Raw genomic sequence first — 22,343 nt, forward strand, 5'->3', positions numbered from 1 at the left:
GTGCGGAGGAAAATGGAAGAGGATGGGGATATTTATAGGCAATTTGTGTAGGTGCAGTACGGTATATTTAAACTGTCGCTATTAGCGACAGTTTTTGCACCGTCGTCGATTCATTTAGCGACGGATTGTATTACACCGTTGCTATTGAGCGACGGTTTACTAAACTGTCGCTAATAGCGACAGTTAATGCACTGTCGCCGATTCATTTAGCGACGGATTGAGCAACGGTTGATTAATTCCATCGCTATTTGAATCGACGACGGTGCAAAAACTGTGGCTAATAGCGACAGTTTTAGTAACACCGTCGCTAATGAGCGACGATTTTGCCGAAACCGTCGCTGATACACCAACATTCATGTTTCAAATTTTTAAATGGCTTTGTTTTTTGTTTGTAAATATTTTATCTTTTGTTATTTCACAATTTATATTTAATTACGAAGTAGTAGATTTAAAAGACTTCATTTTTTGTATTGTAGTGAAGTAATTAATAGAGAACGACTTCGCAATTATTGAGTTGTGGTGAAGTAATTAATAAAGAATGACTTCGCAATTATTGAGTTGTGGTGAAGTAATTCTTTCTTTAACTTCGACACAATTTTAATATGAAAAGTTATTTTATATTTTATTACTTCATCACTTAAGGGAAATTAATTAAATTATGGTTCATTTTTTACTTCACTAAATTTAAGTTTCAAATTTTTTTTAACTTTTCACTTCATTAAAATTATTCTGTCGAAGTAAAATGATACAAAAAATTAGAAGTGAAGCCCGTGTTTTTTCAATTGTGAAGTAAAAAATAATGTTTTACTTCGCCGCTGTTATTACCGAAGTTGATTGATATATACTACTTCATAATTAATCATTGCCGAAGTAACTAGTGGCGAAGTAAAAGCCAAAAATTCTACTCGTGCTAGTCATCATATTTCTCAACTCTTGTTTCTTATCAAGCAAACTTTGCAATGTTAAGAAAGAGGTTGCAAATCTAGTTACACCCGGCCTAACTATCTCTCTTTTTGTAAACTTTCTCATCAATGCCAAGGTCTTGTGATGAGCATAAATGAAAATACAAAAAGATTTTGCCTTCTTGATCACTCCATTGAACATTTGAAGTTTAGAAATTCCTTCAAGCATAAGATTTATGGTGTGAGCTGAGCATGATGTCCAAAATATGTTGGATCTTTCTAATGCTAACAGATTCGCGGCAGCCATGTTGTTTGAGGCATTGTCGGTCACAATTTGCACCACATTTTTAGCCCCAACCCGATCAATACATGCAGTAACATATTCAAATATGTATTTTGCTGTGTGAGCTTCATTTGAAGCTTCTCTTGATGAAATAAAAGCAGTCCCCAACTTACAATTCACACAAAATTAATGATACTTCTTCTTTTCCTATCACTCCAACCATCAATCATAATAGAGCAACCATTATTTTCCCACTCTTCTTCCTGCTTCTTCGGAGTTTCTTTTGTTTTCTCCACCTCTCCTTTTAAAAGTGGTTCTCTAAGTTGGTATTGTGAAAGAAGGATATAGCCAGGACCATATTGTCCTAAAGCCTCAACAAATTTTTTGAAATTATCAATGTCAATTGCATGAAAAGGAATTCCGGCTTCATACACCCATCTTGCCAAATATTGATGAACTTGGAGAAATCGTTTTTTAGCAATTGCATCAGTAATATTTTGTTGTCTCATTTTCTTATTTGCACTCATAGAAGCATCATCAACATTAATTGGCTTTGCAAATTGATCAATAGGTCCAATATCAGTTGATCTTTTTTTACTCCCTCTCTCAATGATGGCAATTTCATCATCTTCATCTTCACATATATTCAAAGACATAACCACATCATTCCTTAACTTAGATTAATTCAATAATTTTTTCCGCTTCTTAGACTTATTATCCTCAAGTGCTAAACGACACTTTTCTTTTTGTTCTCCAGTTGCCCTCGCACATGCTTTTACACTTTTTCCTAGAATACCCGAAATGTGGATTTTGTGCCTATAAATTCCGCCGTTTGCAACTTTACCACACAAGGTACACTTGACAGATTTGTGATTTTGAGGATTTACTAACACAGCGGTGTCCCATCCAATATCCCCGGAGTCCCTTTTCAATTCACTGTCTGTAGAATGAGAATTTGATGCCATTGAAGAATCATTTTGTTCCATCGATCCCTACAAAATTCGAGCTAATAATACACGATGCAAGCTAATAAAAGAACTACATTTTTTAAACACAATCCATTGTTCATTCTGTTTTAAAAAAATCGTGGCAATATAACCCATTCATGCTCAAACAAAATTTGACAATAAGAAAATTATACAGTAAGAAACTAAGCATAAATGAGTGAACAAAGTGAGAGACTTACAAAAGGAGAGTTTTCGGTTTCCATTTTTGTTGTTCAGCTTTTGCCCATCGGTGGTGCTATAGTTTAGGTGTTTATTATCGGTGAGATTTCACGGTAAAATCAGAAGAGAAGAATGAAAAGAAGAAACTTGTGTGAAGCCGTGAAGTTGGTAGGTGGAAGGTCAACATCTAAATTAAAAATCAATTTATTTATTATTTTAAAATAACAAATAAAAAGACACGCTTAATTAAGTCAAATTAGAGTTGACTGCTTTTGTTACGCTTTTCTTCAAATCGGAGCTTTTTCGGAAGCGCACTTTTTAAACACTGAAAAATAATAGCATGTCTATTGTCTCTTTAAAAAAATTACCTTATCTTGTAATCATGGCGCCTATAAACCATATATCCCTACGCCTGCAACCCTAAACCAATCATTAAAAAAAACCCAATCCAATCATACAACAAATATATCTATAGGATTTTTTTATTAATAATTTAAAATATTTTTAATTTTAATAAATATTGTGGGTGGAGAACGTCAATGACAATAACGGACACTGTATTTTTCATCTATAAATAAGCAGCGTGGGCAGTGTCCGTTGCTCAAACATCCGGCACAACTGCATTTTTCATCTAAAATTATCGTTTTTTATTTTGTTTCGTTATACTCAAAACATTCACAATTTCTAAAAAAAATTGCCTACTATTTATTTCTTCTTTACACTTATTCAATCCAAAATTATCTGACACTTTATTTAAATTTTCCTTGTATCCAAAATTTATTCTTCCAAATGGCTATCGTTGATGTGCTTTTATATTTCGGTGGTCACGTTATTGTCGGGGATGGATTGATTGAATATAATATTCTTTATATTAAACTGATACGAGTATTATGATCTATTAGTTTGTTGATGTTTGTTAAAGTTGTGCATAAAATGTTAAGAATTGATCCAATGAAGTTTACTATAAAGTTATCAACAAAATATTCATTTATGAAGAGATCATCCTGGAATGAAGTTCAAGTGAATCTTGTTGATGATGAGGCTTTAGATTTTATAATGCATTGTCCCAGTATGCAATGTTACATTTATACGTGGAAACAAATCCAATTTATCATCAAGTTGATTTTGGTTTATCTGAATCATACGTTCCACACATCTTCGATTCACTGATCAATAACCAACCCGATAATTCTTCATATGGGGCTTTTCATGAGCCAGAATCATATGTGCACACGTCATTGAAGGATTGAATAATATATACTGGGAGCTTGGAAGTGGATCGTGGGATCAATATATCATCGGCCCGTCTGAACCAAATCCTGCTGCATGTTGGCCGAATAAGACACTAGGTTGGGACCTAAATGTTGGTAGATCAAGTTGGAATTCAGAAAGACATAACTGTGTAGCAAACAATGCTGGCTTAGATATGGAGGCTCGTTGTCCGGATATGGCCATTAATGGTGATGTTTCTAGGAGTGATACTGAACCGGAGATGTCACATATCAATTCTGAAGAAGTAGAAGAAAAAGAAGTGAATGCAGACGAAAATGTGAATAAGCATACTAATCCTGATGAGGGGACATCATCTTGTCAACCACCTTTTGAAATGTTTCAGAGACAAGTCGTACCATTTCTTTCTAGCACTTCTGAAATGCCATCATTTTCAATAAATTTTTCGGGAAGAGCCTCCTGATTCTATCGATGTACCTTTTGGAATACGATCAATCTACTATAATCTGGAGAGAGGAGAATAATGCATAAATATGCTTTTTAAGGATAAGAAAGATTTGATTGGATATGTGAAGCATTATTCTATTAGAGTTGCAAGGCGTGAGTATCGTGTCGTGGACAACACACACATTTTGTGGAAATTAAGGTGCAAAAATTATTATTCTACGATCATATGTTGATGGGGTCTTCGAGCTTCTTTCAAGTCGAAAACAGGTTATAGAAAAATAACAAAATATGGCGGGCCTCACACATGTATATCTACCAATGTCGGTATAGATCCCCACAACTTAAACAGTGATATGATGGCACAAACTCTATTTGGGGTTGTATGATGTGATCTTTCGTATGAGATTAAGTATATTATGAAAATGTGAAAGATAAATGTGGATATCAAATATCGTATAGAAAAGCATGGCAAAGTTTGAAATGCGAAGTGGAAATTACTTAAAGTACATGGGAGAGCTAGGTACAGCTACTTTCAAAATATATGCGTGCCATGATAAATATAATCAGGAAAAAATTGTGGACTGGAAGCATCTCAGATCAAACACCGAAGCGATGAAGATATTGAACTATTGTTGGAACTTTTCAAGTTCGCAATCTTTATTTTGATGATAACAAAACTTGTTAATTATGTTACTAATAATCTACCTCAGTGTGCAGCATCTATGATCACTCACGAGCTGTTTACATCGCAAGCTGAAGACCTAACTGATCGCACAAACTGAATCAGTCTAACTGTTACGTCAATTGAGTAGTCCAGCGGATTGTCCAGTTGATAGGTGGTTCAGCAGGAGAACCTCAGAAGCCTGGCCAACCGAAGGAGTGTTCAACTGATGAAGAAACCCAGCTGATCAGTTCAACTGAACAAGAATGAAATCAGTTCGACTGACGAGTCAACTGATTTCACCAGTCCAGCTGAAGATCAGTTCAGCTGACCAGTTTGAAGCATCAGTCGGAATCTTTCAGTTATGGATGAAGACAAACTCTTTCAGTGGAGTCCAGCTGTACGTGAAGGTACAAAGCTATTGTCTAGCCAAAGGACAATAATGGACGTTGCATCAGAGCATTAGAGACAAAACGTTTCAGAAGGGCAGTCGAAAATTCGAGACACAAAGTCCAAGACACGAATTCAAGATGTAACGGATACAACAAATGAGTCTCACTGTACGTTCAGTTTTCCCATCTATATAAAGAGAAGATCAGTGAAGACTCAACAAGAAGAGAGAAAAAAAAAAGCTTTTAAGCATGTACGAGAGAAAAGAAAGGTCACACTCATTGCACATAAGCTTTCAGAAGCAATCAATCCAGAGGGAACTCTTCAGAGTTATATCAGCTTAGATTAGAAGCTTATTTCCCCTCAGTATGTGAGAACATCCTTGTTCAGTTCTCACGCACAAACACTCTCAACCAGTCAAATACAGTCTTGCACAAAAACGTTAAACTTGTGTATCTAGTCTTTGACACATAGACGTTAAAGAAGTGTTGGCTAGAAGGTGCTGCCTTCAGTCGTAGCTAGGAGTTCAGTTTAGGCAGTAGCGTAAGTCCTAGCCGAGTGGGTTTATACAAATAGTTGTATAAATTAAAGTCTTCTAGTAAATCCTTCCCGAGGGAAAAAAGGGGTGATATAGGAGCATAGTCTCCGAACATCCATAAAAAAATTCGTGTCTATTTGTTTATTGCATTTACTTATCATTTCCATTGTTCTAAGGATGCATTGTTGAAGCATTTTATGTGTTTTTCAAATACAAAATTATTGCATACCAAATGTTTGATAAAATGCTCCAACCAAAATATTTTTACTCATTCCTTGCATATATTTTAAATGCTTTACAAAATATTTAATCGGTTTCTACGAAGGATTAATTCGAGTGTCTTCCGTTTGGTTTGAAAATAAAACTCGATTTAATTCATCGGTGTTCAATATTTCAAGAACCGAGCTATTTTAGCTCAGTGATTTACCCCTGAATCGATCCTGTCAATTGGTATCAGAGCGGGTTGTTCTAAGAAGAACATTTGAAAAAAACTGTGTTTTAAAATTTTCTACTTTAAAATAGTGTTAAAAGCTATTTAAAAGTATTTCATACTATTTTCAAAACTATTTTAAAATATTTATATGTCGCTCTTTAGTAAAGAGTTGAGAGGATTTCTCTAGATTCTTTGCTTAGGGGTTTTAATCAGCCTGCAGGGGACTGAGAATCATCTGCAAAGATGCACAGCTAAATTGCTCGTTGAACAAGTTTTCAGTTGCAAGCCTACCAGGTCATCTGTTCTTCAGACGAAACTCATCCATGCTGGCACGTTGGTTGATTAAATCACCAGCTGTATTCCAGTTGAGCCTAGTCAGAGTCTGCTCGACCAGTTAATCTGCGAAAAAGTCAAGTTCAAGCAGTTTAACTCATTTCTCTAGCAAATTGAACTCACAACCGATGCAGCATTTCAAGCAGTCAAGCAACCAATTGATGTTTATCCAGTTCTGTCGCATAAACCAACTGATATATGATGTTGTTTAAAATATGCTACTGTTGTAGTAATTTTTCTTGTTCAACTGATGTATGTGCTCAGATGTAAATACAAGAAAATTTATTTAAATAAACATCATATTTGTTCAGCCGTGTTTCGTTGTGACTGAATGGATATTTCCAGATCTCTTGTCTACATTGCTTGAATGATTATAATCTCTTAATGAATGATTATATAAATATATTTCAGATACGGGTATAAATCAAAGTCTTCTATTGGATCCTACCCGAGGCGGTAGAAGGGGTGACGTAGGAGCAGTTGAAGTCTCCGAACATCCATAAACAAATCTTGTGTATTTAACTGATTAACTATTGTTTTCAAATTGTTTGGATCAGTTAGAGTACCGTCAGTTCAGTAACTGAACTGATGAATGCAAAAACTAATCTACCCTTTTTCGGCTATTCAGTTTACATAAGTTAAAACGTTTTTTAATATAACAGTTTTCTTCACGAAGGATTACTTCGAGTTTCTTCCGCTTGGTTTTAATCAAACTCGATTTAATTCACTGGTGTTAATACTCTTAGAACACGAGCTATTGCAACTCATTGGAGAATATAGTGTTCGAAATGCCTTCGAAGGCACTAGCGCACTCGATCCTTCAACTATGTTTTCTAGGCATTCAAGTCGTGTATAAATGGGTTTCGACATTGTCAAAAAATTTATTAGTGTCGATGGTACACATTTATACACAAAATAAAAGCATAAGATGTTGATCGTTGTCACTTTATATGCGAAAAATCAGGTTCTACCGCTAGCATTCCTCATTGTGGATGAAGAAACATCTGATTTCTGAAAATGGCTCTTGGATAATTGTGGTCGACAAATTTTTTGTAGTGCAAATGGTCTCTGTGCCTAATTTCTGACAGGCATAAGGGAATTGTGCGAGCAGTTGATCTATTTTAATTTCAATCTCCTCATGGTGTGCTTTGTTTTTGATTGAGACACGTATGCTCAAATTTTAATTCTAAATTCAAAGATATGCATTTAAAAGATTTATGCTGGGAGGCAGGCACACAACATCAAATTTGTAAGTTTGATGCAAAAATGGAGGCAATCAAGAACAAGAACATTTTGGTGAACATGTATTTAACTGAAATTACGCCAGAGAAATGGAGTGTGGCCCATGACATCGTTGGCGTTGTGGGATGATGACAATCAATATGTGTTTAAACAGTGTATTAAAGGAAGCTCGTAGACTTCTTATATCTGCAATAGTACACTTGACATTTTTGAGGTGCGTACAGTACTTCATTGAACGTGTGACAAGAGGTGGTTGTATAATTCGGAAAAATCAGCTATGTCAGATTATGCATCTCGGAAGTATGAGCAATGGGCGAAAAAATCAAGTGAACATCATGTTGTCAAATATGATTTACGGGATCAAACTGCTTCGGTTGCGACTGGAGGAAGGCCAAGTCGTGGCCAACATTTGCACAGATAAATGGTAATCGTTTGATCCCACAACACTTGTGCAACCGTGATACATGTTTGAGTTTCCAACCGTATGAGGGAAGATTTCAATCTCTTGCAGATGAACGATACTGGGATCCACCCACGTTTGAGTTGCACCACAATCCGGTTAGACGTTAAAGAAGAAGAGTTGATAGGGACATAACAACTCGATTACGAAATGAGATGGAGAGGTCGGTAGTTAGAGAAAGACAACAACAAACTATGCATATGCAAAAATGCTTTTAATTTAATTTATCATTTATATTTTTGTTTATTCTATTTTTCATCACTAAATAATTATGTTATTCATTTTTATTTCAGGAACTAGATGAATGTAATGCCAGAATGATATCGATAATCGAAGAATACCGAACCAACAATAAAGTTAACTTCTTATCAATAAATATGTATTTTGTATTGATGTTGGCTAAAAGTTATTTATATGTTTAATATTACATTTTAGTTGTTGATATACAAAAATATTGTATTTGACTTTTTAAAAATTAATTCAATATTTTATATAATACAAAAAATATAAATCTTAATTATGAAATTTTTATGCAATATATAATTTAATTGGTACAATAATTCAAATTCTATTTTTCAGTATGTTATAATTTTTTTCTAACTTTTTCAAAATAAAAATCAATATCAATAATCTATTCATGTTGAATATAAATTTTATTTGTTGATATACAAAAGTATTGTATTTGACTTTTCAAAAATTAAATAATATTTTATATAATTTAAAAATATATATATCTTAATTATGAAATTTTAGTGAAATATATAATTTAATACAGTGAGACAAATTCTACTTTTTTACTATGATACAATTTTTTCTAAATTCTTGAAAATAAAATCAATATCAATAATCTATTCATGTTAAATATTAAATTTTAGTTGTTGATATATAAAAGTATTGTATTTGACTTTTTGAAAATTAAATCAATATTTTATATAATTCGAAAATATATAAATCTTAATTATCAAATTTTTGTACAATATATAATTTAATTGGTACAATGATACAAATTCTATTTTTTAGTATGATATAAATGTTTTTCCTAACTTTTTCAAAATAAAATCAATATCAATAATCTATTCATGTTAAATATTAAATTTTCATTGCTGATAAACAAAAATATTTTATTTAAAATTTTAAAAATTAAATCAATATTTTATATAATTCAAGAATATATAAATCTTAATTTTCAAATTTTTGTGTAATATATAATTTAATTGGTACAATGATTCATATTATATTTTTTAGTATGATATAAACGTTTTTTTTCTAACTTCTTCAAAAAAAAAAATCAATATCAATAATCTATTTATGTTCAATATTAAATTTTCGTTGTTGATAAAGAAAAATATGGTATTAAAATTTTTAAAAATTAAATCAATATTGTATATAATTCGAAAATATATAAATTTTAATTGTCAAATTTTAGTGTAATATGTAATTTAATTGGTACAATGATACAAATTCTATTTTTTATATGATATTTTTTTTTCTAACTTCTTCAAAATAAAATCAATATCAATAATCTATTCATGTTAAATATTAAATTTTAGTTGTTGATACACAAAAATATTTTATTTGACTTTTGAAAAATTAAATCAATATTTTATATAATTCAAAAATATATAAATCTTAATTATCAAATTTTACAATATATAATTTAATTGGTATAATAATACAAATTCTATTTTTCAGTATGATATAATTTTTATAACATCTTCAAAATAAAATCAATTTCAATCATTTATTCATATTAAATTTTAGTTGTTGATGTATAAAAGTATTGTATTTGACTTTTTAAAAATTAAATCAATATTTTATATAATTCAAAAATATATAAATCTTAATTATCAAATTTTAGTGCAATATATAATTCAATTGGTGCAAATCCCAACAAGTCAACATATATACGTTGTCATCGACCAACTGCATATGAAATATTTTTCATGGCACCGGGTCACCATCAATTATCAGACCCCAAATTATCGAAATATCTTGTAAAGACACAATCGTTTCACCGCTTCTAAAATGAAAGGCATGTGTCTCACGTCGCCATCGTTTAACAAGAGTAATAATCAAATAATTATCAAACACTCGAAAACGATATTATAAAACCCCATAAAATCCCATATGATTTAAGTAATCAAGGACACGATTGTATAAATTCCAACATGTAACATCCAAACTAGATCATCTTATCGCTTCACTCTTACCATATCATTAACAGGTTCAGAAGAAATTGTTGATGACATATGTGTTGCTCGTAAGTAAATAATACCGGGATTTTCTGGACCTCGATTTTCTGTCATTCTGAAATAAGTTGTCAAAAAAAATAAATTAATACAAAATATTCTGATAAGAATAAAATGGCACATATAAAATTTAATTGAAAATTTTATGAAGCATAATTTTAAAAATAATAAAATATTTAACATATATATAAAATAAAAATTCAATCTTCGATTTTCTTATAAACAAATACTTATTCTTGTATGGACAAATATTTCTTCTTATTTCGTTTGATTATTTTACTCTTCGTTCCATTTATTTATAGCTAAGTTTTGAGTAAAGTTTCATTCCCGAAATTATTACTTCGGCGTCTTTTTACGGTGTAAGCGGATGCCAGTGCTGAAAAAGTTGCAGCTAAGGTGCAGTGTCCGCTGCACTTGGTGGCATTTTACAATATTAGTGCAAAACACTACCATACACAGTATTTTTGTGAGGTTCATTTATTCTAATGATAATTAATTATCAAACAATAATGATTTGATTTAATTTTACAGTGGAAAATAGTTTAAAACGGACCTCAGGTACCTAAAAAAATTTCGACATAACCTCCCCCCGTAAGTGAGAGATCCCGAAAAACTCAAGCATCAGAAAATAGTAAAATGACTCGAGACTGACGCTGCGATCATCATAAACAATCACATGCAAGTGTCAACAGGCACACAACATAAATATCACATACAACAGTTCAAATAAGCCGGCAAGGCTCTCAAAAAACATAAATTAAATCCAAATAACAATACAGATACACAGTCCATCTCCCCGGCAAATAAAATACGACATAGAACTGACACAACTCCAAAACAAACATAAAGACTAGCTGGAAGACTCCAAAAAACCAAAATCAAACAATCCAACCTCAACCACGAGCTCCGCCAGCGGAACCTCTGCTTGGTGCAGCAAAAATACTCGAGAGATTTACCATGGTACCCAAAATCAACCACAACATCCCCCAGTAAACAACTGAGGTTAGGATTCTGGTATGAAACATTTCAACGAACATAATAATAACATAAATCATGCATCCTGATAAGTAGATGAAATATGAAATGCATGAACATGGCTTAATATCAACAAGATAAACAGAGTCAAACGAACGATACGATCAACAAGAGTAGTGCTTGAGAAACATACAGAGGAGCTACATCGTCATGCAGCTAAACTAGGGGTGGACGTCGGGTCGGGTTTCACGAGTTCGGGTAGTACGGGTCGGGTACCCGAAATTTTCGGGTAGCACATTTATTACCCGAACCCGAAATCGTTGCTACCCGATTGTTAGGGTACCCGAAATTTTCGCGTATGGGCAAATTTGATCCTTGCGTTAGAATTTTGATTCATCAAGAAATACTTGAATCATATTGTGCAGCAGAGTTTTGAATCTATGGAATCCAAACCAAACATATGCAGAAGGCAAAACCATCAATCTATATAACAATAAATATGTATCTTCTTTATCTCTCAATATATATTTGATGACATCTACAACAATAAAAAATTGTTGGAAAAACATCAATCTAAATAAAACACATTCCAATCAAAGGAAAAACCACTTGAATTCATCATAGACAAAAAATCCATCACATATTAACCAATCCAATCATCTTCGAAAGTAAAACATCAACTTTTTCAAATAATCAACAATAAATTAAAACAAGAAGTAAATCATCTTCTAACTTTCAAGCTAAAGCATCATCTGTCCAAATATATCATCTTCCAATTCAGGACTGACTCAAAGACTCAAAATTCAATCAAATCAAAGTACCTCAAATGTTATAATTTTATTAGTTGTCTAAGACAATCATTATTGAAGTACATAAATATAAAGAATTTAAATTTCAAATATTGACAGTCATCGAATATAATGAATTAAATCTCTAAAAACTTACAGTAATCGATTGTTGATGTTTTTCATAATTATATATCAATTATGGTTAAATCCTTCCCTGAGTTTGTTAATTATTTGTAAAAAAAAGCAAATAGATTAGTCATTAGAGAATAAAACATAACCATTAAGAATAAATATAGAAAAGTAAAGAGAAAAAAATATGACTTTCTCAAGTATTTCGATTTCAGCCAAATCTTCCTCCACGCATATTGGCTTAGAATCCAACCTTAGCCAATCTTGGGTACATACCAAAGCTTGAACTATTCTAGGAGACAATGAAATTCTAAAAGCATCCAAAACACGACCACCTGTACTAAATGCTGATTCCGAAGCATCAGTGGAGACAGGAATAGCTAAGATATCACGTGCCAATCGAGAAAGAATAGGAAATCTGGGAGAATTGACTTTCCACCACTGAAGGATGTCAAAATTTTCATCATAATCCTCAGGATCCTCACCTAGATATTTCTCCAATTATGACTTCACATATTCTTTTTTCCCACCAAGTTTGTATTTTCTAAACTCATCTTTCAAGTATGTTCGAGAAGTCATTGAATTATTAGATTGAGAATATTTTGAAAATGATGTAGAACCTAATGCAGGACATACCGGACTTCCTGGAGTTCCATGTGTCACTTTATAATCGAAAAAAATTTCTTGCATTCCACTCTTCACTTTTTCCTTCATCATCGCGCTCTTTGTGATATCATCATACATTGTATCAAATAAAAAATCAACAAACTCTAATTTGTGACGAGGATCAAGAATCACTGCATAATATAATATCATGTTCATTTTTTCAATCGAACCCCAATACTTGTCAAACTTATCTTTCATTTTTCTTGACATTTCACTTAGTTCAAAATCATCGCTTACTAACCACTGTTTTAGAAGCATGCCAACAGCACTTATTTCATGAAATATGATGTTCGAAGTGACATATAAAGAGCCAGAAATTGCCAAAGTGAGCTTGTAGAAGTGTCCAAGAAACTTGACCAACAAACTAGCCCTTTCCCAATCATATTCCGATGGAATCCCATCATACGGTGGTTTCAAGAGATCATTCACGTAGGCAAGATCTATATCGGCATATGAATCAAATGCTCTTTTCAAAGATATTGCTGACTCTAACATTAGATATGTTGAGTTCCATCTTGTAGGTACATCAAGACTTAACAATTTCTTTGTATCTATCTTTTCGATCTCAACACATTCACAAAATCTTTTATACCTTACTGACGAGTTTCGGACATACCTCACTGCTCTTCTAATTCGAGATATAGCTAAATGTTCGTCTTTCCCTTTCAGACCATCCTGCACAATAAGGTTGACAATATGTACAATACATCGCATGTGTAATATTTCCCCCCTAAAATATTTGTTTTCCAATTATCAAACTTTTTTTGCAATTATGTTATTGCACCATCATTTGATGAGGCATTATCAAATGTGATGGTAAAGATTTTATCAATTCTCCAATCAAGTAAACATTTTTCAACTGCTTTTACCTCTCTTATGTCCAGAAATCGGACAAAAATTCAAATTTCTATTTTGCAAAGTCCATTCATCATCAATGAAATGAGCAGTTAGACACATATAATTCACTTTTTGTATTGATGTCCATGTGTCTGTAGTTATAGAAATTATTGGACCATGTTGTTTCATAAAAGACATCAACTACACTTTTCATTTATGTACAAATTATAAACATCATTGGTTGTCGTCCTTCGAGATGGAATGTTAAACATTGAACATGCAATTGACATGAAGTGTCTAAAACCTTTGTTCTCAACTGTTTTGAAAGGAAGTTCATCGACAATCAACCAATAAGTTAGTGTCTCTCTTAATTTGTTATGATCAAATTTCCAAGTTCCAATTTGTGCTTCTGTCGGATCATCTTTTGATGGTTGAAAAGAAATCCGAGCTTGATTAGTTGCAACTTCATGAGGTTTTTTTTTACAAGAAGCGAATTGATTCTGCAAAAGTCGAGTCTCATGTATTTTTGGATCTGTCTTAATCTCTCTACAACAATATTTGCACCTATCTTTTTGCACCTTGTCACTTTCACAATATAATTTTTCAAAGTGTTCCCAATATTGTGATTTAGAGGTCATATCTTTCCTAGCTCTCTTTTTAGACTCGGGTTTCACTTCATCGTTATCACCATCGTGATCTAAATTTTCCACAAGATCAGCATCATTGTTCTTGTTCTCATCAGCATTATCAGCTTCTTCCATTATATGATCTATTACACTCTCCATTTACACAATAAATTTCTGAAATACAAAATATTCAATAAGATAAGCCAAATAATCACATAATTGAATTTATTTGTTAACTCACAAGTAATTCACATATTCAATTAACTATTCCAGTGAAACATGAACAATTGCACATAGACAGTCCACTGGTCCAATGAAACACATTTTCAGCAAACAAATATAATAAGTTGTAAATTGTATACACACATATTAAAGAGGGAACAAATCCATTTATTTACTCTCCAACTGCTGAAAAATAAAAACTTGAAGGCATATTGGAGACAAGCCAAACAAACTTGAACATTAATGCACCTTCTGTTCATCACACCAGGCAAGCCACAAATTTCAACTGAAGCAATTCATAATCCTAAAGAGTGATTTCGGGAGAGAAGAGGGAAGAGCAAAGAATCCTAATTATCAGTTAATTCCCAACAATTAATAATATTTCATCACCCCCAACAAATAATAATATTAGTTTTGGAGAAGAGCATATCAGTCCATGAACTACTTCAGTTTTCGGGAGGGAAGGAGGGAAGAGCAACTGAAGCAGTTCATCACCCCCAACAAATAATAATATTTCACAATCCTAATAAAACTGAAGCAGTTCATTCCCACGTACCAGAAATCATTACACCTTACACAAATCTCAAGACTCAATAACACGGATTTAGATATACTAGTTAGGAGAGATCTTTGCATTACACAATTTAGGTGTATGTACGATTTAATCAAATGTATACTCACTTTTTGAGAAGAGGCGGCTGACTGGCTGAGGGGTGACCGGCTGAGGCGCAGCGTCGGGAGGAAAGATGAGGCGCAGCGTCGGGAGGAAAGAGGGAAGAGCCGAATTGCCGAAGAGTGATTTAGGGACAGCGAAGAGTGATTTAGGGATTTAGTTTTTTTATTTCTTAATTTAAAACATAAAACAATATAAATATATATATATATATATAATATGTATATATGGAATTTCGGGTACATGTTTCTTATTTCGGGTAGTAGATTACTACCCGAAACCAACCTGACATTTTAATATCGGGTTCGGGTTTCTACCCGAACAAAAAAATGAGAAAAAAAACCGACCCGATCGGGTAATAACCGATCGAGTCGGGTCGGGTACCCGATACCCGATCACAAACGCCCACCCCTAAGCTAAACCACCATGCCAAGTATGCGAGGTATTTCAGGCTGTGCTAATAAACACCCCCAACTTGGCCTCCATACAGTTGTGACGATATATAATAGGAATGACACAAACAACTAGAACTGGATATCACTATTCCAACGTTCATCCCGAGGGCTACACTAATAATGGGATTGTTCGATCATATCTACGGTCTCATGTGTATAAATGAATATAGGTCTATCAGCCACACCATGATCCAGAGATAAACAACATTGCCAGATAACAACGAATGTCGACAACAGACTAACAAGAACAATAGGGCTCAACATGAATGTCATAATATCAACCTACAATAAATGCCATAGAATTTGCCCCATAACGATAATATAACACAACAAGGCATTTAGCAACACACATTAACTACATAAGCACGTAAACAACAATAACATGTATTTGTGTTTAAAACTTAATTTATGTGTTATCCGTTGGATGTTACTGAACTTTAACATACCTAAACCGACTTTAAAATCACAACAAGCTCAACTTTAATCTCCTCCACCTAAAAATGATAATATAAGTCGAATAATTCCCAAATTCGCCAACAAAACTAAATTAATCCATCTATATCCAAAAATTACTAAAGTTGAATTTATTTTCTAAAAATCCAACTTATCGAATTTTAACTATCAAAACTTAATTTCCAAATAAATTCCAACAATTCCAAATATCAATTAAATAACCGTAATTCTCAAATTACTAACACAATTAACTCGATAATAATCCACAAACTCTTCGATTTGTTCCACAAAACTCTCCAACCATCAAACCTACAATATAAACCCAATATGTACGTTATAATGCATTCTAATCGACGAAAGCGAATTAAATCGGGACGAGTAAAAACCCAAAATTCGGCAGCCTCTAAACCGAACAAAAGCTGGAATTTTGGACCCGAAAATCACAAGATCGAAGCTTACACTAGTCGCTAGCAGTCTTGAGGTGGTAAACACACTGGAAACTCGCCGGAGTTACTGTTCACGAGCTGGAAAATGGGCTGGAAAAGGCTGTAACTTGCAGCTATAAAATCAAGCTCAAATGTTGGACAAACTCGAAGCTAACTGAACAAAGATCGAAACATCATCTTCCCGGCCACTTCGCGCCGATATCTCACTGGAAACGAAGCTAATCTTGACTGAAAAATTAGGGAAATCTGGGACTAAATGCTAAGGCTCGATTACAAGCTGAAAATGGTCTGAAAGATGAATAAAACTCATTTAAACCAACCTGGAAAATGAGCAAGACAACACCGTTTTTCGCGCAGAAACAGGACTCGAATTCAGCAGCTTCGATCGGGCTGAATCTCTGCTCAAAAACAAAGATTTATGGCTTGAATCGAAGCTTGGGAACAAAATCGATCAAGAATTTCGAGATTATGATGTCGGACGAAGAAGTTACGACGGTTTTTCTGCGGCTGTTACGGTAGCTGCGGGAATTGGGTTTCTTCCTTTCTTATTTATTTTCTTCCTTCTCTCGCTCGTATGTTATGTGTGTATATAATGTAGTATTCATGCTCTTTTTTATTCCTATTTTGCATTTATTTTTATTTCGTGTGTTATTTCAATCTTATATGTATTTTATATCGTATCAACTTCGATATTCTAAAATACATATTTTTAACACACGTTCAAAAATTATTTTACATAAATCATTATTTTAATTTATCAACTCAATAATTATTCTAAATATACCAAATTATCGGATAATATATTATAGGGACTTACAATTTTTAAAATAAATTTTTAAAATAAAAAACCCCATATATAAAGGGATGAGAAATGAGAAATTAGTAATAAAACCTCTCTAGTTTATTCGTGCACATATTGAGGTACTAAATTCATCCATATATTTATTTTGTTCTGAAATTTTAAGGCATAATATGAGCTTCAATTCATGTCACTCTTGGTTTAAAAGTTTGTGCTAATATATAAGTTTATATATATAATTCATGTACATATAGCGTATAATTCTCAATTTAGCTTTGTTAAGGAATTACTATTACTAAGAGTTTTGGTGATCGATAAAATCAAAACAGCACTTAACTGTTTATGGAAACAGCTGCAATCTTCTGTGTATAAAAGAACCAGTTCAACCGTCTAAACTTACAACCTCCTAGTCTTCACCGCTTGAATTTCAGAGCACCGACCATTCAACCGTTTGAAGCAGAAGAAGTTCAAACTTTCTCAACCGGCTGTTCGAAGACTTTAAATCGAGTCATTAAAGAGCTATTTATTGCTCACTTAATGAAAGACATTCTCTGACCGGTTCAGGACATTCAATGATTTTGCACCGTTACAAGTCAACCATGTCCTGCATCAATCCCGATATTGATCTGCATTTATGTCAATATCCCAGAAAAGAAAGATTACTTATATCCTACAAGTTCTGATGGTAAAAACAGTTGCCATAAAAGAATACTCAGCAGTAACTCTTCAAGGAACGAGATTCAAAGCTATGCTAGCAAAGAGAACCTTAAATGGTTTGCTGCAAAACATTTAATGCATTTGCAGCTGATAGTGACACATCATTCCAAAGTTACATGTTAACGTTACTCATCTCTTTCCAACTGTTGAAATGATAGCTTATATAAAAAGAACTGGAAGTATGCAAGAAAGATATATAAAAATCGTCAAGTTTTCAACAGTGCGATTACTACAAGCCTGCATGTACTTAAAGAATCTGAGCGCAATCAAAAATCACATACCTCATCGCTCATCAAGCATGCACTCAACAGAAAGATATCTGATCATTCAAAGATCATATTTGTGCTACTAAAACAGATTTTTTTTACTTACATAAGTAACCTTTGGTTATTTGATTAATAATGGTGTCTGGTGAACCGATGGTTCTTAAAATCCAGAAGTGTAAAGTGATCACTAAGAGTTCCAAAACAAGCAGTGTGATAAGTTCTGATTGGAGTGGGTTGTTGAAAAGAGTTTTGTAAAGCTAAAGTCTTTCAGTGGAATTCTTCCTGCAGAGGAAGAAGGGGTGACGTAAGAGTCTTATCTCCGAACATCCATAAAAATCCTGTGTCCTTACTTTTCGCAAGCTTTTACATTTCAAATCATATCTTGTCGATTAGAGTGCCAACATGTTGAAAATATCATTAGAAATATTGAACCGTTTTCTGCACTTTTCAAGTGGTTCATATTTCTAACTGTTTGAGAAAAACTATTCAGAATTATACAATATATGTACATGAATTATATATACATATATATATATATATATTTAAAATTATTAAGCTAAATTGAGAATTATATGCTATATGTACATGAATTATATATATAGGTATATATATATATAGTTAAAATTATTAAGCTAAATTGAGAATTATATACTATATGTACATGAATTATATGTATAAACTTTTATATATTAGCACAAACTTAAAATTCATGTACAACTAGTATATAATTCCCAATTTAGCTTAAGAATTTAAACATAACTATCATGCATGCATGTATTTACAGTAGTTTATAATTCAAAGCATTCTCAATTTAGCTTAAGAATTTAAACATGACTACCATGCATATATATTATTATGATCAAACGCTAATCGTTAGGCCAAAAACTATAGTTGTTAGTCAAGAATCAATTTTATTTCCTTATACTTGTAGTAGCGTAGAGTACACCTACTTGGGTGCTAATGGGCCGGACTGTTAGACTCATGAGTTCGGAGAGGTGCGTGTTTATCTGTTGGAGGTGTCTCATATTATTTAGATATTAGTAATACATTTTATCCTCAGTAGAAACAATATTAACGTCGATATATATAATATATATATATATATATATATATATATATTATCACAAAAATTTGCGGACGTTACAGGCAAGAAATCTTGTCAAATATGTAAAATTCGACTTCTACGATCAAACGACGCGGATCCCGATTCGATGGTTATTTATAATTACCTTGGTAAACCACCAAAAATTAGAAAACTGAATCACAGAATTGAAGGAAAAATCATGAACAACAACCAATTTAATATTGTCATCATGAATTGATTCAAAAATTTTACAACTAGAATGAAAAAAGATGAAGGAATACAAGTTAAAACTAGAGGAATACTAGATAAAAACTGAAGATTAGCGAACTAATATGAGCTAAAATTGAAGATATTATGCAGATCATTTTTGTTGTATACTTTTGAGTAGATTGACGAGTTTGTGTATAGACTTCTTCTGATGATTATGTCTCTTTTGTTTGCATTCCTCCAAGCAGTTTGATCCATATTTCACGATCATTCGTAGTTGATCATGTCTCAACTTCCATCTTCCATGACAACTTCTTCACGGCTCAACTTCCATCTTCCACAATCACTTTTTCATGGCTCAACTTCCTCTATGTACATTGGAGGTCAGTTATATTTTCTCCACGATGTTGTTGTATGTTGAGTTGTGACAAGTTACGAGTCAATTAATTAGTCAATCATTCACCTATCTATCATTCAACCGATGAAGTAAATTGTCCATAATTCAATTTTTCTTGGTGGGGTTTCCCTTCATTTTCTTTATGAGCCAAAATTATATTTTGAGGACCAACATATGCTCCCCCGGGCAATTGGCCAACGAGACATTTTTCTTATATATTGATGCACCGAGCCGAACCTTCATTCGGAACCCATTATACCTAGTAATATTGGGGGTTTTGAGAGAAAATGGGTTAGTAATGATAATGTGCTTAAACTCTTCAAGACCCCAATCTAGAAAATGTGCTTGTTACAGAGAATTATTAAGGAGCAGCTCCAACTCTCCATACAAAAGACATATCTACAAAATGACATTTTCATCAAGCTTTTGTTTGCGTCAACCTCATCTATTCTCAATCTCATGAAATTGTTGCGCCATGAAGTTGTGTTTTCTCCAGCTTCTAAATCATTACATCGGTGTGAAAGGGGCAATAGAAGAAATGCAAAAAAACACAAGAAAATTATCACATCTATTTCACCAAACATATTGTGTGCATCAACCTCATACATTCTCAATCCCATCAAATTGTTGCACCATGGAGTTGTGTTTTCTCCTGTTCATAAATCATTACATCGGTGTCAAAGGGACACTAGAAGAAATACAAGAAAACATAGCAAAATTCTCACATTCGTTTCATCATACATATTGTGAGCATCAACTGTTATTGGACAAAATAAAAGGTGCTAAGAAAACATAGAGCGGACAAACATAATACAATAGCATGTTCAAACAATAACGTTTCTAACAAACATGGACATTCCCCTAATTTTGTACTTTCCTTCCTCAATTTTTCTACCTTTTGCAACAATTTTTTCTTTAGGTTCAATAGGTGGTAGTGGAATTTTATGGAAGTATACCGACACTCTTCTTTTTTCATTGATTTAGGAGAACGTATGAACTTCATGCTCCGTAATAAATCATTTTAGTATGATGATGATTATTCTCTTGAGTACCCGAGAATGTTTTTGATCTCCAAACTTATATCATGGAGATCTTTTATATTGAGCTCCAACATTGGAACTTAAAAAATATATTGGAACTTAAAACTTTTATTTCAACACTAATACATACACTTTTCTTTTACAATAATATATGATACTCCTCAAGCTAACACAAGGCCTCTATTTATAGGCCAAATGAGAGAAAAAGGTAAAATATTTTATTAATGTCATTGTTGTGCCTAAAAAATAGTTAAAAAGCCCAATAGAAGAAGCCCAACAGAAAAAGCCCAACAGATGAAGCCCAATGTAGTTGCAGTTGGCCAAGCGGAAGAACGTTGCTGCTAGTTACGGCCAATACCCAAGGTGGAAGATCGTGGGGTGATCGTGGAGAGGAGAAACTGATGTGCGGAATGTGACAAAAGGGAGGGAAGGGAATCAGAGAAACCCCCTGACAAATCAACACAAAATAGCTACAGACTTTACTTTGTACTCGGGGGAAGACGGTCAATCTAGCGTGGAACATGTGGCGAGGTTTACAATACAATGTGGGGAACTAGCAAATTTGGATGATTTTTCCAATTACAAGCTATGTTTGTTTCCCAATTCATTGACTAGTACTGCGTTTACTTGATATGCCACACTACCTCGGAATTCTATTATGACTTGGCATGACATGGAACATCAGTTCCATGCACAGTTTTTCAGAACAATACCTGCTATCAGTATAGCGGAATTGTCGAGAGTGGTCCAGAAGCCTGGAGAATCTGCTAATGATTTCATTTGCGAATTCAAAAGAGTGAGGAGTAGGTGCAAAGTTTTCATTCCAGAATCAGAATATGTGAAAATGGCGCAGCGAGGACTTGGCTTTGAGTTGAGAAAGAAATTCCAAGGGATGGAATTCCGCGATTTTTATGAGTTTGCTGCCAAGATATTAGAGTATGAGGAATTATTGCGTGAGGAAAATCATAAAAAGAAGTCTACTGTTGGCTCTTACTTCCAGCAAGTTGAGGAAGTCGCGTTGGCGGAAGTGGCAAATTCTGGATCACGCATCGTCCCTTTCTTGAGACGCAAGAGCGAAGAACTTCCCAACAAAAACGTTTCTCCAGTGCAAACACCATATACTTTCGATGCGTCAAAGACAGAAGAAATATTTGATCACTTGGTGAAGGAAAAGTTTATAACATTCCCCCCAGATCATAAGCTGCCCACCAGAGATGAGATGAAAGGAA

General features: G+C 33.3%; 1 protein-coding gene and 1 pseudogene across 1 annotated transcript; both read right to left on the minus strand.

The window, feature by feature from the left end:
- Positions 1–855: 855 nt before the first annotated feature.
- On the minus strand, positions 856–2,495 carry LOC142505756 (uncharacterized; annotated as a pseudogene).
- A 9,177-nt stretch (positions 2,496–11,672) lies between these two features.
- On the minus strand, positions 11,673–17,178 carry LOC142542388 (zinc finger BED domain-containing protein RICESLEEPER 2-like). Its single transcript, XM_075649004.1, has 5 exons — positions 16,925–17,178; positions 16,618–16,832; positions 15,259–16,467; positions 12,863–13,567; positions 11,673–12,573 (listed from the first exon to the last, which is right to left on the minus strand). The coding sequence occupies exons 3-5, from the start codon at positions 15,493–15,495 to the stop codon at positions 12,514–12,516; spliced, it is 1,002 nt and encodes a 333-aa protein (XP_075505119.1). The 5' UTR covers positions 15,496–16,467; positions 16,618–16,832; positions 16,925–17,178; the 3' UTR covers positions 11,673–12,513.
- Positions 17,179–22,343: the final 5,165 nt, after the last annotated feature.

This window comes from Primulina tabacum, chromosome 1 (genome assembly GCF_025594145.1).
Source record: "Primulina tabacum isolate GXHZ01 chromosome 1, ASM2559414v2, whole genome shotgun sequence".
NCBI classification, from domain to species: domain Eukaryota; kingdom Viridiplantae; phylum Streptophyta; class Magnoliopsida; order Lamiales; family Gesneriaceae; genus Primulina; species Primulina tabacum.